Here is a 12,988-nt window from a genome sequence, read left to right as displayed (position 1 = left end):
GCCGCAGCCCGGCCTCTGCCTCAGGGCCCAGGGCGATTCCTAGGCCCCGTCTCAGGGATGCGTGCGTGTGCGTGGGTGTGGGTGTGTGCGTGCGCGTGCACTCTTGGAAACCCGCCCGCCCCGCCCCGCCCCGCCTGCAGCCTTGCCCGGGATGGGGGAGAGTCCCCTCTGGCAGGGCTCCCACCGACGGGGCGTCCCTCTTTGTCTGCAGGGGGAGCTGGTGACGGCTTCCAAGGCCATCATTGAGAAGGAGTACCAGCCCCACGTCATTGTGAGCACCGCGGGTCCCAACCCCTTCAGCACGCTCACCGACCGGGAGCTGGAAGAGTACCGTAGGGAGGTGCAGCGGAAGCAGAAGGGCCCTGGAGGTGAGCATGCGTGTGCGCGAGTCCTGGGCGAGTCCTGGGCATGCTGGCGCAGGCCGCACGGGCTGTCCCCGAAGCAAGAGAAAGCGCTGTGCCCGCTCCTCTGTGCCAGGTGTTAACGGTGGGCGATAGGGTCAGTGACTCGCATGAAAGAGCAGCCTTGGGTCTGGTTAGTTCAGAACGTCACTGAGCGCACGTTTCCTAGTCCCGAAGGAATTAGACCATGAGACACACTTGTGAGTGTGCACGGTGCCTGTGCAAGAGACCATGTTGGAGAGCTGAACTTCCCTCCTGCACAAACCTGGAGGGTCTTCCTACACAGGTGTGCTGGCAGGCCCACGGCCCAGCGTGCGGCCTGCTCTGGGTCCCAGACCCAGTGGGGAGTGTGGCCCTTTGCTGGCGTGGCCCTTTGTTTCTCTTGGTAACTCGCTGACGCAGGAGGTCATATTTTATGTTTTTGTAAAATACAATGGGACTGTTTGCAGCAAATGAAAATAAATGGTTCTAAGAACCAGAACCTCACGGAGCAGGTTGTTTTCAACTTTAGGTTTTGAAAAGTAGCTCCAAGAATTTTGAGAATGCCAGAGGTGAGCCTCCCCCTGCCTCTACCAGGAAGGCTCCAGTGGGTCTGCATCACTTTCCCCAGGCAGCCTTGGTTGAGACCAGCAGACCCTGGGCACAGATGTCCCCCCGCCCTCCCCGCCCAGGAGGTTCATGCTGCCGTCCTCAGGGCCTTAAGTTCTAATCCTGGTCTTTGTAGGGACCACACTTCCTCCTTGGCTCACCCCCTAGGAATCTGCCTTTAGGAATGGAAGTCCCACAAGTGTTCCATGGCCCTGGGTCTGTGGGGGATTGACCGGGAACTACTCCTGAGTCTCTGAGTACTGCTCCCGAGTCTCTGATTTGCCCCGATTTAGGTTTTTCTGGTCTTGTTTTAGACTAAATAATACATTACATAGCTGCTATTGGAATTTGGGTCATGCAAAAAACTGTCGTTTTCCGTCTGTGTCACTTTGTTAGGTGTGCGTTGAAATTAAGACTTAGTGCATATCGAATCAGAGTGAGCCCAGTCTTCCCGTCACACCGAGCTGGTGTGCTGGGAGCACACAGAGCTCTGTGTCTCTGATCGTCTCCCTTGCATGTACGCACAGCCCCGCCGAGAGCTCTCTGTGCTGTCACCGTAAGTCCCTGCCTCAGATTAGAGCCCTGGGGATGGTGCGTGGGCCGGCCCCAATTCCAGAGCACACACATGCGTCTGACCCTGGGCCCCTCCAGTGTCGGGGGGCCCGGATTACAAGATGTTGTTTTTTTCCCCTTACATTTATTTATGATTGAGAGACAGAGAGAGAGACAGAGCATGAGCAGGGGAGGGACAGAGAGAGGGAGACACAGAATCCGAAGCAGGCTCCAGGCTCTGAGCTGTCAGCACAGAGCCTGACGTGGGGCTTGAACTCACAAACCGCAAGATCATGACCTGAGGGAGCCTAAGTTGGACGCTCAATCAACTGAGCCACCCAGGCACCCCTCAAGATGTTTTTTTGAGTCAAACCACGAGACATACAGGAGTTTTCCCCATACACGAGGCTCCATGACGAGGGACGTTCCAGCAGTTGAGTGGACAGGACAGCTGTGTCCGTGCTCTGTGACCACAGAGCTGTCAGCAGTGGGAATGCCAGTGGGGGCGTACTGCCAGGAGACCCCTGCCCGGCACTGCTGCTGGCCCTTGGCATGGGGGTGGGGGACAGGTGTTGGGTGCCATAGGTCAGCACTTCTTTTTTTTTTTTTTTTTTAACGTTTATTTATTTTTGAGACAGAGAGAGACAAAGCATGAATGGGGGAGGGTCAGAGAGAGGGAGACACAGAATCCGAAACAGGCTCCAGGCTCTGAGCTGTCAGCACAGAGCCCGACGCGGGGCTCGAACTCACGGACCGCGAGATCATGACCTGAGCCGAAGTCGGCCGCTTAACCGACTGAGCCACCCAGGCGCCCCTAGGTCGACACTTCTGGCAGGAGGAAAGAAAGCCTCAGGGCTCTGGCACCTTCTTCTGGTTGAGGGAACTTGTAGGAGATGCGAAGGCCTTTGTTTATAGAAATCGGGCTTCAGGAAGGTGGGTTGGCATCTCTTTGAGATCAAAGGCCCTAATGATTGTAGCTGCTTGTTCAAAATATGGGACCTAGTGATGCTAAGCGTTAATATAAAAAGTGTAAGTGAGATAAGGAGATTTAGGGAATTAAGATAATATTAGTATGTATTTTTCCCTAAATGAGAAGTAGGCTTGAAATTTCCTAGATCCTTGTTCGGTCCTAGTACCTGTAATTTTTCCTCTGGTCCTTATCAGTGATTTTATTTCAGAAAATAAAAATACGCTTTATTAGCTGCCAGGTTTAAATTATTGGTAGAAAATGTTCTACATAGAAAATGAAAACCCACGTAATTCTCATGTTCCATCCCTTGAGGAGGTGAGCAGGGTGAGGGTGCTTGGGACCCTGGGCTGCCAGCTCAGCAGTGGGGAGGCTGGACGGTGAGGACGTGGGGAGGGGCTCCTCCCTGGAGGACAGATGAGGACAGGCCGGGGGCCTCCAGTCGGTGTGCCACAGGGTCAGCTCTGGCGGATTCTCTCTGGCCTAAGAGTAGAAATTAATTTTGTTTCCAAAGTTGTTGAATCTTTCTGAAATTCAGATGCACAGTCATAGTGGGCTTTCTTTACCCTGGAGAGGTGAAGACAGTGTGTCGTGAGCCCTCCCAGTCTCCTGGATGCAGCCAGATGGGCTGGGCAGGGGGGTGAAGGCTCACGATGTCTGAAGCTCTTTACCACGTGCTTCTCTGTGTGTCTGCCTGCAGAGATTCTGGACGAGAGCAGAGAAGAGAAGGAGAAGAGTCCTCCAGAACACCCTGCTGCCCCCCACACCCCCCCCAGCACCCCTGTCAAGCTTGAGGAAGGTGAGCTCTGGCTGCCCGCTGTGGGAGGGCGCGTGGCCTTCTGGGGTCCGGCGTTGGCCGGGAGGGGTGGGCCTCGCGTTTTTGTCCCGTGGGGGGAGAGCAGCCGGGTGTGCAGTAGAGGGACTGAGTGATGAAAAAGTGCTTTTGCATGGAAAGCCACCCACCACATGGTTCTGAACCGGCCCTCCTTGCTGGCGCTGGCCTTGGTAACTCAAGGAGAAACGGATTGTTAGTGAGATGTCAGAACCAGGCGGGAAAGGTTTCGGGGGTTGGATCCCACCTTCGTTATGATGTCCGTTTTGCCCACTGCTTACACAGTCCTTAGACCTTCCTGTGTTCAGATCACTCCTCTGGAAACGTCTTCCGTCATGTCTGAGCTGTGGTACCTCGTTGGACCTGCCGTAGTAATTGGTCCGTGCGAGTGCAGGCCTCCACCGGCCTCTCGGACTGCCCACTGCGTGTCTGTGGCGTGTGGCCCACGTGTCTGTCCCTCGGTCTTCTGTGTCGTGCTGCCCGTGCCTGTTGGGAGCCTGTGGCTCACCTTCCCCCCGTTCCTTGTCCACAAGAATGGCTCAGCCATCCTTCTATAACCCGGCGGCTGTGACTGAATGCCTAGATTCTCTCCCTGTGCTTTTCTCTTCCTGTGGCTGCGTCACAAGCAGGAGGTGGATGTGCTAAAGAGTACCTGTTACCATAGTAAGTACCGCCCGTCCGGCCCTCTGCTGTTTAACCAGCATCCCCTGTGCTTTGCTTCATTCTCCTGCTTCTTCGTTGCTTATTCGGTTTTGTTTTCTGTTTATTCAAAATAAAAATAGAGGGCCCCCCTCCCCCTTTCTCACACCCAGTTCCTCCATCCCAGGCAGTGGCATCTTGGCAGGGACTCGGTCACCAGAGAGCTGGGTGGTGGCAGCCTGTCCCTGGGGCCCCTGGACTGAGGGCCCTGCTCAGGGAGCCCTGGGCCTTGGAAGCTCCACAGCGATCATGTTGGCCGGGTCAGCCTGTGATTGCTCTGGGCGGGAGGTTTCGCTGTTTGTATCGGAAGTACGTCCAGACTAGGTTCAGACAGCTTAGGGGTCGCATGTATTTGGATCTTTGCTTAAGTTCAGATGGGGCAGAAGAGCTACATTTGGCACTGGTTTTTTTTTTTTTTTTTTCAACGTTTATTTATTTTTGGGACAGAGAGAGACAGAGCATGAATGGGGGAGGGGCAGAGAGAGAGGGAGACACAGAATCGGAAACAGGCTCCAGGCTCTGAGCCATCAGCCCAGATCCCGACGCGGGGCTCGAACTCACAGACCGTGAGATCGTGACCTGGCTGAAGTCGGACGCTCAACCAACTGCGCCACCCAGGCGCCCCGGCACTGGTTTTTTAATGTGACATTGGCCACACGATGAAAGTCCCCGGAGGCACCCACAGGCAACCTCTGCATGCTTTGCAGAGTGAATCCCGACCTCCTCCTGCCCTAGCCAAGTAAGGACATTTCATTATCCTGGGACAGAAGGTGGCTAAGGGCAGGGACAGGGCAGCTCCAGCCTCCCAGAGCCAAAGTGCTAAGTGTTTGGGGCCGGGAGCCTCCTGTGCCGGCCGCACCTCACCGACACTCAGCTCGGGGCCCCTCCTGACTTCAGCTCCATTTCTCCGTACTAGACGGTTTGCTGTTGCCTAAGCAGCAAGTTGCTTGTAACTCTATAGGCTGTTTTTAAGTATCTACAAAACTGGTTCGGGGATTAGGTCCCGCCTTCGTTATGATGTCCATTTTGCCCACCGCTTACACAGTCCTTAGACCTTCCTGTGCTCAGATCACTCCTCTGGAAATGTCAGAGGAGTCTGTATAGACATCTGGTGATGGGGACCTTCGCTAGAAGCACACCCTCAGACCAGTTATGCTGTACCTATTTACGTTTCCACGTTCAACTTGTGAAGATGGCCTGATGTTTTGCCCCTAGCTCTTACCTCATAATTCATCTCTTTTCTTTGATTCTCCAGCCTAAAATGCCTTTATTTCGTTTGATGCTGATATATGGGGTCTGGAGTCAACCATGATTTTCTGTGGTTTTCTTCTTGTGGGAGACCAGGTGTTGTGGGCTGAAATTGAGGCTTAATTTCAGGACTACTGATAATGTGCCCTTAGGGTTCTAGAATAAACTTCTGTTCAAGTGCTAACGCAGAGCACTGTCCTGCTGAAATGCTCCCGGCTTGCCCACCTCGCTCTCTCTGACCGGGGACTGAGGCCCTGTCCGTGAGCGCCCTGTCCGCGAGGAGGAGCTGAAAACAGCCCTGAGATTGTGCCTACGTCTTGTTCTCTGAGCTCCCCCTGGCCCTGAAGTAGAGCACACCTCACTTAAAGTGTCAGTCGGGTGTCGGTAGAAGCCCCTGCGTCCAGGTGGGCTCCGTGCGGGGCGCTGCCCCCTCCCCCCTCGGGGCCGCCCTGCCGAGGTCTGGCAGCCATTCTCCAGCCCTGTCTCTCCTACCCCACCCGCCAGACCTGCCGCAGGAGCCCGCCTCCAGAGAGGACAGTGACGCTGCCACCTTCAAGCCGACTCTCCCCGACCTGTCCCCTGATGAGCCTTCAGAAGCGCTCGGCTTCCCGACATTGGAGGAGGAGGAGGAGGAGGAAGAGGAGGAGGGGCTCTGTGAGGCCCGCGAGCCCCCCAGCCCCACCAGGTCCCCCTTGGTGGCCAGCCCTGAGCCAGCCTCCGCCCGGGCGGCTGAAGAGGCCGCCTCCCCAGCTGCCGAGGACCCTGGCAGCGACGGGTCTCCGGGCAAGTCCCCTTCCAAAAAGAAGAAGAAATTCCGCACCCCCTCCTTTCTGAAGAAGAGCAAGAAGAGGAGTGACTCCTGAAGACCCCGTCCTGCACCAGCTGACGCCACCAGACCGTCCCCGATCGCGTCTCGTGTCCTGTCTTCCCGTGTAGTGAATGCAAAAAGCCCAGCCCTCCATGTAGCTAGAGCTCCCCTCCCGGCCTGACCAGACCCCCACGTCCACCGGTGCTCGCCTTGCGTGTGTGCGCAGCGGTCCCCCCCCCTCCTCCCCGGCCCGCAGCCTCAGGTTCTGGGGGAGACGAATCCACGTCCCTCCCATCCGTCTGCCCCTTGGTGACACCCTCTCCCCTGGCGGTGAGAAGTCCTGGTCCTGGCCAGACGGTCGGAGGCCCTGCCGGCTCTGGCCTTGACCGCTCTCTCCTTCTGTTGTGAGGTGACCCGTGCTGTGTGCTAGGCTCCCCTTCACCCCCAGGTCTCAGGTGACCGAATCAGACTTGTAGTTTCCTGCTGGCGTTCCCTGCTGGGTGAGTGATCTCTCTCTGTGGACACAAAGCCTCAGTCCTGTGAAAACACTCATGTGCCCACCAGCGGCCCAGGGCATAATAACAGCCTTTGAGAGGCGGGTTTGGGCTGAGCCGGAAACCCCAACAGCAAAGGGGACCTGTGTCTGCCCAGCACAAGCTATGTGTGGTCTGATTACCTGAGGCCAGAAACAGGTTCAGGGGCTCCCCATTTCTCACTCACTGGGGTCTCTGGGTTCCTGTCATGGGGAAGACACGTCAAGACAGGGGAAGGGTCCTTTCTAGAATTTTTTTTCAGCAGGTTTGCAATTTACCCTACGTTTTTTACCGTGAACAGGCCACTTTTTAGTAAGTTTCTTCTCTGCTCACTCGTCTAGGGGACGTTTTGGACCGAGAAGGGGTCTTCTCTTACCTTTAACTCTGCCTCGAAGACCCCCTGGTTTTGGTAAAAGGCGCAAGGTACAAGACGCAGTGGTCCCTCCCTCACTGCTTGTACCAGCCACTTATGAGCCGTGACTTGCTCTCCTTGTTCGGCATCGTGAAGTTTCACTTAACTCAGACCCCTGAGAAACCACATGAAGCTGCTTAGCGGGACTAGTGGGTGACCCATTCCAGGAGCTGCCCCGGTGCCAGCCTGACCAGGCACCGGCAGGCCTCCTCCCCGGGAGGACCCACGCTCCTGACACCAAGGCAGGACCTGAGGCTGGCTGCATGGCGCTGACCACTGCTTTGAGCTTGCTGGCGACTTGCTTTTCTCCCGTGTGTCACTTTGTTGCCATGGTGGCGTCCAGGCGCTGAGCCCTCAGCCTGTACTTCAGTTGACCCCGGACTCTTTACCCCTTCCTTTTGTCCCTCACATGCAATGACTTTTATTTCACTTTTGTAGTTTATTTTAACTCTTTGTATTACAACATGAAGTCTAGTCGCATATATGGATACAGGCTTGGGAGGATGGGTCCTCTGTCCTCCACTGTAACGTGTTTTACTCACAAATAAAATTCTTTAAGCAGTTTCCTTGTCTAAATTTCGGAAGCAGTTTGGCATTTTTTTCCCCCTTTGTTCAAGATAGGACTTCCAGAAGTCTGTCTTGAGATCCCAAGTGTTTATTTCTTGATTGGACACTGTTGCTCTGCACCAGGAAGGCCCCTAGAACCCAGAATCGTCTTGCCCGGGGCGCCAGCCTGCTCTTGCGCCCCAGAGCCTGACGCCCCTACAGTCCGAACAGATGCGCAGGGGTGGGATGGTGATGGGACGAGCCCAGCACAGGGCTCCCTCCTCCCTGGGTGGCCGGGGTGCAGGGCACAGCTCACGTAGGCCCTAGCGAGTGCGGGCTCCCATCGTGGCGGGCCCTGTGTCACCCTTTGCGTCCTCCCTGTTGTGCAGAATGGTCACGGGCCCCGGACGAGCCTTGGCCTTTTCTGCTCAGTGCAGGTGTAAGAGCTTCTGGTGCTCGGGGGTCTCCCAGGTGGGGGGTAGTGAGGCACAGCCGTGTGCTGGCGAAAGGCACTTGGTATAAAATAGCTGCTTTATTTTGTCATTTGGAGGCTTGGCTGACACCGTGTGTCTGAGAGAAAAGTGAACACAAAACCTGAAAGGGGTTGGGGAGTCCCTGCTCCCAGCACGACGGGCAGGACTGCCCAGGCGCGTACCACGGAGCTGCTGGAGTGTCTGGCAGGGGCCAGGGCTAGGCCCCAGGGGGAGGCGAGAGGTCCCGTTCCCTTCCCCCCCCCCTCCCCCAGCTTGGGGCGGGGCTAGCTCCACTACTCGGCCTTGGGTGCCATGCGGGCTGGAGGCCTCAGGTTGCGCAGGAGCAGGAAAGGGAGCAGGAAGAGGCCTGAGCACACCGTGAAGCAGACCCTGGCCCCGGCCAGCCAGTACACTGTGGAGAGACAGCCCGAGAGGTGACGCGGGCCCTCCCTCCCCGCTGCGCCTCCACCCCGGGGATGGCAGGACCACGGCAGGAACCGACGGGGCGGCAGGGGAAGGCGGATGGCAGGGCCGCGTGGCCTCCCCCTGGCCTTGCCTCCCAGGGGCACAAGCGTGCCTGGAATGCTATCCCAGGGCCCTTACCTGAGGCGGCCACCATGGGTCCCACTGCCCTGGCCAGGGCGCCCAGGCTCCGAAGTGTGCCCATGATCGTGCCCTTCTGCCTGGGCAAGCCTTTGGGGGAGGGGGGGAGGAAGCCGTGAGGTGCTTGCTGGTCTCCTCCCACCTGGGGGGCCTCGGGCAAAGAAAGGCTCCTTACCATAGTCAGCGACCACGGAGGACAAGCAGGGCACCACGACGGCAGCGGCTGCCAGGGGACACCAGGAAGGTGGCAGGCAGCCTCCAGGTGATGCCTGGAGGGCTGTGACCCGGGATCCCTGGCCACCGGCTCCCTACCGTTCCCACCCTGGCCCCGGGAGGACCCCCTCACCGAAGGAGTAGAGCAGCAGCCCCAGGCCCAGCGCGGGCAGCGTGAGCCCCCAGCCAATGAGGAGGAAGGCAGGCACCAGCAGCAAGATGGCCTGTGGCGGGGAGCGGGGGGCATGGCAGCACTCAGGACCCAACCCTGCCGCTTCCAGCGGGACTCGCGACAGGGCCTGCCCCCCACTCGCCCGGGGGAGCCTCGTACCCGCTTCACCGCTGCAATCTCGCTGCCAGGGCTGATCTTCCGGGCGTAGGCGCCCTGCACGGTGGCCATGGTGAGGCCGATGAAGAAAAACATCTTTCCTTGCTGCAGGCTGGGAGCGGGGGAGCCGTTAGTGCCTTGGTCTGACCGCCCTGCTCCCGCCAGCCACGCCGGAGCCTGGGAGCCCACAGCTTCTCCTGGGCCTCAGCCAGCGCCTGCCCCAGGGACGGGCCAGGGTGGGCGTCACTGAAGCGGGGAAGACAGGCTGGGGCCGCTACCTGCTGAACTGGAAGCGCTGATGAGCGAGGAAGCTCAGGGTGAACTCGAGACCCGAGAACAGGAAGAGGTAGAGGAAGTACACCAGACCCAGGCGGCGAAGGTGACGGATCCCTGGGGAGCACGGAGAGCGGCTGTAGGGGCCAGCAGCCCGAAGACGTGACAGTCCTGCACTCGTGATGGGGGTGCCTTCTTACCGTCTCCGGCGGGTGGGTCCTGGCCACGGGCCACGGCCGAGAAACGGAGCAGGGCCACGGGGCTGAGCAGGTCTGCCGCGGCCTGGAACCCCGGGCCGATAGAGGATGCCTGGGGAGGGGGTGGGACTGGAGAGGCCGGCCAGGCAGCTGGGGAGGGCCACGACCTGAACCTGGCCTGGCCTCTGGTCCAGATGCCCGGCCCAAGAGGCAGGGGTCCCCGGAGGCACTGTGGCCCCAAGAGCCCCTGTGCAGAAGGAGAGGCCAGCCCCACGTGCCCACAGAACTGAGCCCCTGCCCTGGGGCTCGGCAGCAGGTTCTGGGACCCACCTTACCCGCTTCTCCGCAGGCAGCGTCTCCGGCAGGAAGCAGAAAATAAACAACAGGTCGGAGGCAGCAAAGAGCAAAGCGAGCCAGGGCACCATCTCCGCTGGCAGGAAGGCGCCAAGCATGGGGCCCAGCGTGAAGGCCAGCGAGAAGGCCACTCCAATGACTGCCTGGGGAGAAGGCCGCCTGAGCCGGGACGGGAGACCCCAGGCAAGGAATCCCAGCCTCCTCGCCCCGTAGTGCGCACGCACCATGCCTCGGCTGCGGGCGGACGGTGAGCCCAGGTCGGCTACGATGGCTGTGGAGAGGCTGACGTTTCCCTTGCTGATGCCCCCAATCACCCTGGAGGCCAGGAAGGCGGCGAAGCTCTTTGAGGCCGCCCACACGGCATACGAGGTGGCCAGACCTGCCTGTCCCCGGGGCAGGTGTGGTCACTTGAGGCCAGGAGGGGCCCAGAGTTGGGCTGACAAACCCAGGTAACACCGCTGGGACCCGGCCCTGTCTGTTCTGGAGCACTCAAGGTCCGTCTGTGTTCCCGATGTCCCCCCGCAGACAGGGAGCGGCTCTGGGAAAGCCTGCCTTAGCCACAGGAGCCAGCACCCAAAGCAGCACACCCAGGGGGCAGCGAGGGCCGCTGCCGGGTGGGTGAGAGGTGGGCACCCGTACCAGGGACAGCAGCATCACCGGGCGCCTCCCGAGACAGTCTGAGACCGCCCCCGTGACTGGTGCCAAGAGGAACTGCAGGAAGGAGAAGACTGAGCCTATCAGACCTGAAAGAGACAGACGTTTGGGTTACACGACTCGGTCTGCCCTCATGGGTCTGGTGATGCTGGGTGGGCCCCACCAGGAGTGGACACTGCACACGGGAAGGGGGCAGACAGTGCCCAGCAGCAGGAAAGTGGGGACAAGGACCCCAGCGTGGGACTTGGGGCCGTACCTCCAAACAGGACACTGTTGTACCTCTTCTCCGCTGGCATCCTGATGGCTGTGGCAAACCAGTCCACGCCTCGTTGCCAGGAGCCATAGAGGGGATCCTGGGGAGCAAGGAAGTGTGACAGGGGTTGGGGGAGTCCCTGATGGGCTTTGGGGCAGTGGGCAGCCATCGTGGGAGTCGGGGGGCCTCCAGACATGGGGGAGGGCTCACGTGGGCACGGCCATGGCTCTCCAGCAGCGCTGGCAGCAGAGGCAACAGCAGAGTGAAGGCCAGGAGATCCAGCAGGAGGCCGAGGAAGACCACGGTGATCACACGGGACTCTGACAAGGGCTGTTGGCGGATGGGTGGGCGCGGGGTGCAGCTCCCTCCTGCTCCCCAGCCCATGGTGGGGGCCGCTCCAATCCGGCCTGGCTGAGAGTGTGGCAGGTCTGCATGAGGGCACCTCTGGGTACCCCAGAGCCAGATACCTATCCTGGACCGGGGGGAAACGGAGTTCCCCAGCCCTCACCATGCCCCCGACCCACTAACAGCTAGCAAGCACCCTAAAGGGAGTGCCTGCCCGCCTGGCTAAGGGCCCCTCAGTGCGCCCTCTCCCCGATGCCAGGCAGCAGGAAAGTCAGGCTGCTGGGTTGCGCAAAGAAACCGCAGCCACCGATGCCAACCGTCCCAAGGGGCCGAGTTGGGGGCATCGGGGCCCCGGCCTACTCCATGCAGCCGCCCCAGGTCGTCTTGCAGAGTGGCTGGGGAAACCGAGGCCCGGGCGGAGGGCAGCCCCGGCGGTGTCCCCGTGCCCCTGAATCCCGGCCCCCAGCCCCCACCCCCCAGGAACCCGGCCCCCGACCTCCCCCATCACCCGCCCCGCCCCGCCCGGAATCCCGGACCCCGACCCCCGCCCTGGCTCGCATCCTGGGCGGGGCAGTGGGGCGCGCACGGACGCGGGAGCAGGCCCCCCCTTGCACCTGCCGCGGCCGCGCGCTCAGGGATGACGGACGGTCGGACACACGAACTGACGGACGGATGCGGAATGGACTGCGGGCACACTGTCGGGGGCGGGCGCGCGCCGGCCACGCCTCCTCTCGCCCCGGACGTGGGCGCCGGCCCGCTTCCTCTTCCGGCCGGCAGGCTGAGGGCGGGCGGGTGGGGAGGGGCCGCCGCCGCCTTCCGCGCGCCAGCGCCGGGGCGCCTTCCCGCCGCTCACCGGCTCGTGCCGGCGCGGGTGTCCCCGCCGTGACCGCGCACGCCAGTGTCTCGGCGGCTCTGCGCGTTGTGCCGAGCCCGGGGCCCCGGGACGGGCGGCCGGGGAAGGGGACCCGCGGGATCCACAGCGTCCAGCCGGCAGCGCGCTGGCCTCTCCTGCCACCAGCCTGACCCAGGTCGGCGGACGCCCACAGCGCCTCACCACCTCCACCCACATGCCCTCCAGGATTCGTCTGACTGGCCGACCCGAACCAGAAAGTAACGGGAAGTTCTGGAAATGAGGTTCGGCTTCCAAGTTGACGCGCGTCCACAGCCCACCCCTTGTCAACTTGGCATTCCTACCCCCTCTTTACACCGTATTAAACTCCCAAGTAAAGATAGCGGCAGCCCCACCGCCTGATAACAGGCGCAAGGAGTCCACCTCCAACCAAGAAGAAAGCCGTTAGCACTTTCTCCAGAGGATAGGTTCGGGTCATGTTCATTTCTCCCAGCTGGGCCACGGGGGAGGGGCAGGAGGCACGAGTTGGAAGTAGCGTCTCAGAAGGCTCGGAGCAGCCCTCGGTTCTGCCCCTGGCAGGCTGGGGGTCCTAGCTGGGTTTCATCCCTTCTTCCAGAATCCCTGCAGGAAGAGGCAGGGCTGGGCTGGGCCAGATACACAGACCCTGACCTTTCCGAGAATTTCATGTCCAGGGGGTTTGGAGAGAGGCCCGGGGGGCGGGGGTGGGCAGAGTGATAGCGTGATCCAAAGCTGGGGCTTTAGGGCTTGTTGCCGGCCCGGTCCAGCCTCGTGGGACTGAAGAGCAGGACGTCGGGCTGAGGCCCAGGCGCACGAGATCCCGGGGCTGAACGACGACAGC

At 60.4% G+C, this 12,988-nt stretch overlaps 2 protein-coding genes across 21 annotated transcripts in view; one reads left to right on the top strand and one right to left on the bottom strand.

Annotated features, from left to right (window-relative positions):
• Positions 1-7,616, top strand: part of ADD1 (adducin 1) — an 87,548-nt gene extending 79,932 nt beyond the window's left edge. For 4 of the 10 annotated variants that reach the window (XM_019453832.2, XM_019453835.2, XM_019453834.2 and 1 more), the window contains 3 exons: positions 212-368; positions 3,209-3,307; positions 5,792-7,616. In XM_019453832.2, coding sequence (XP_019309377.1) covers positions 212-368; positions 3,209-3,307; positions 5,792-6,150 — 615 coding nt within the window. In that variant the 3' untranslated portion in view covers positions 6,151-7,616. Of the gene's footprint in view, positions 1-211; positions 369-3,208; positions 3,308-3,873; positions 3,927-3,969; positions 4,005-5,791 lie in introns of those variants that run through there. The other 6 variants (XM_053901753.1, XM_019453838.2, XM_019453839.2 and 3 more) reach the window with 3 other exon arrangements.
• Positions 7,617-7,679: 63 nt separating this feature from the next.
• Positions 7,680-11,993, bottom strand: MFSD10 (major facilitator superfamily domain containing 10). 11 transcript variants are annotated; one of them, XM_053901756.1, is made up of 12 exons: positions 11,894-11,993; positions 11,145-11,341; positions 10,938-11,034; positions 10,667-10,770; positions 10,252-10,410; positions 10,009-10,170; positions 9,677-9,785; positions 9,482-9,593; positions 9,207-9,315; positions 9,009-9,099; positions 8,663-8,813; positions 7,680-8,471 (listed from the first exon to the last, which is right to left on the bottom strand). In XM_053901756.1, exons 2-12 carry the CDS (start codon positions 11,316-11,318, stop codon positions 8,015-8,017), a joined length of 1,725 nt encoding a protein of 574 aa, XP_053757731.1. In that variant the 5' UTR covers positions 11,319-11,341; positions 11,894-11,993; the 3' UTR covers positions 7,680-8,014. The 11 variants fall into 11 exon arrangements, with proteins under 11 accessions (XP_053757731.1, XP_053757730.1, XP_053757732.1 ...); XM_053901755.1 differs by having other exon boundaries at positions 11,145-11,406; positions 11,894-11,992; XM_053901757.1 differs by having other exon boundaries at positions 11,145-11,345; positions 11,894-11,990.
• Positions 11,994-12,988: the final 995 nt, after the last annotated feature.

This window comes from Panthera pardus, unplaced genomic scaffold, assembly GCF_024362965.1.
Source record: "Panthera pardus isolate Hobbes unplaced genomic scaffold, ASM2436296v1 HiC_scaffold_13, whole genome shotgun sequence".
Taxonomy (NCBI): Eukaryota; Metazoa; Chordata; class Mammalia; order Carnivora; family Felidae; genus Panthera; species Panthera pardus.
Note: the sequence above shows the minus strand (reverse complement) of the source record. Positions and strands in the feature narration are given on the sequence as shown.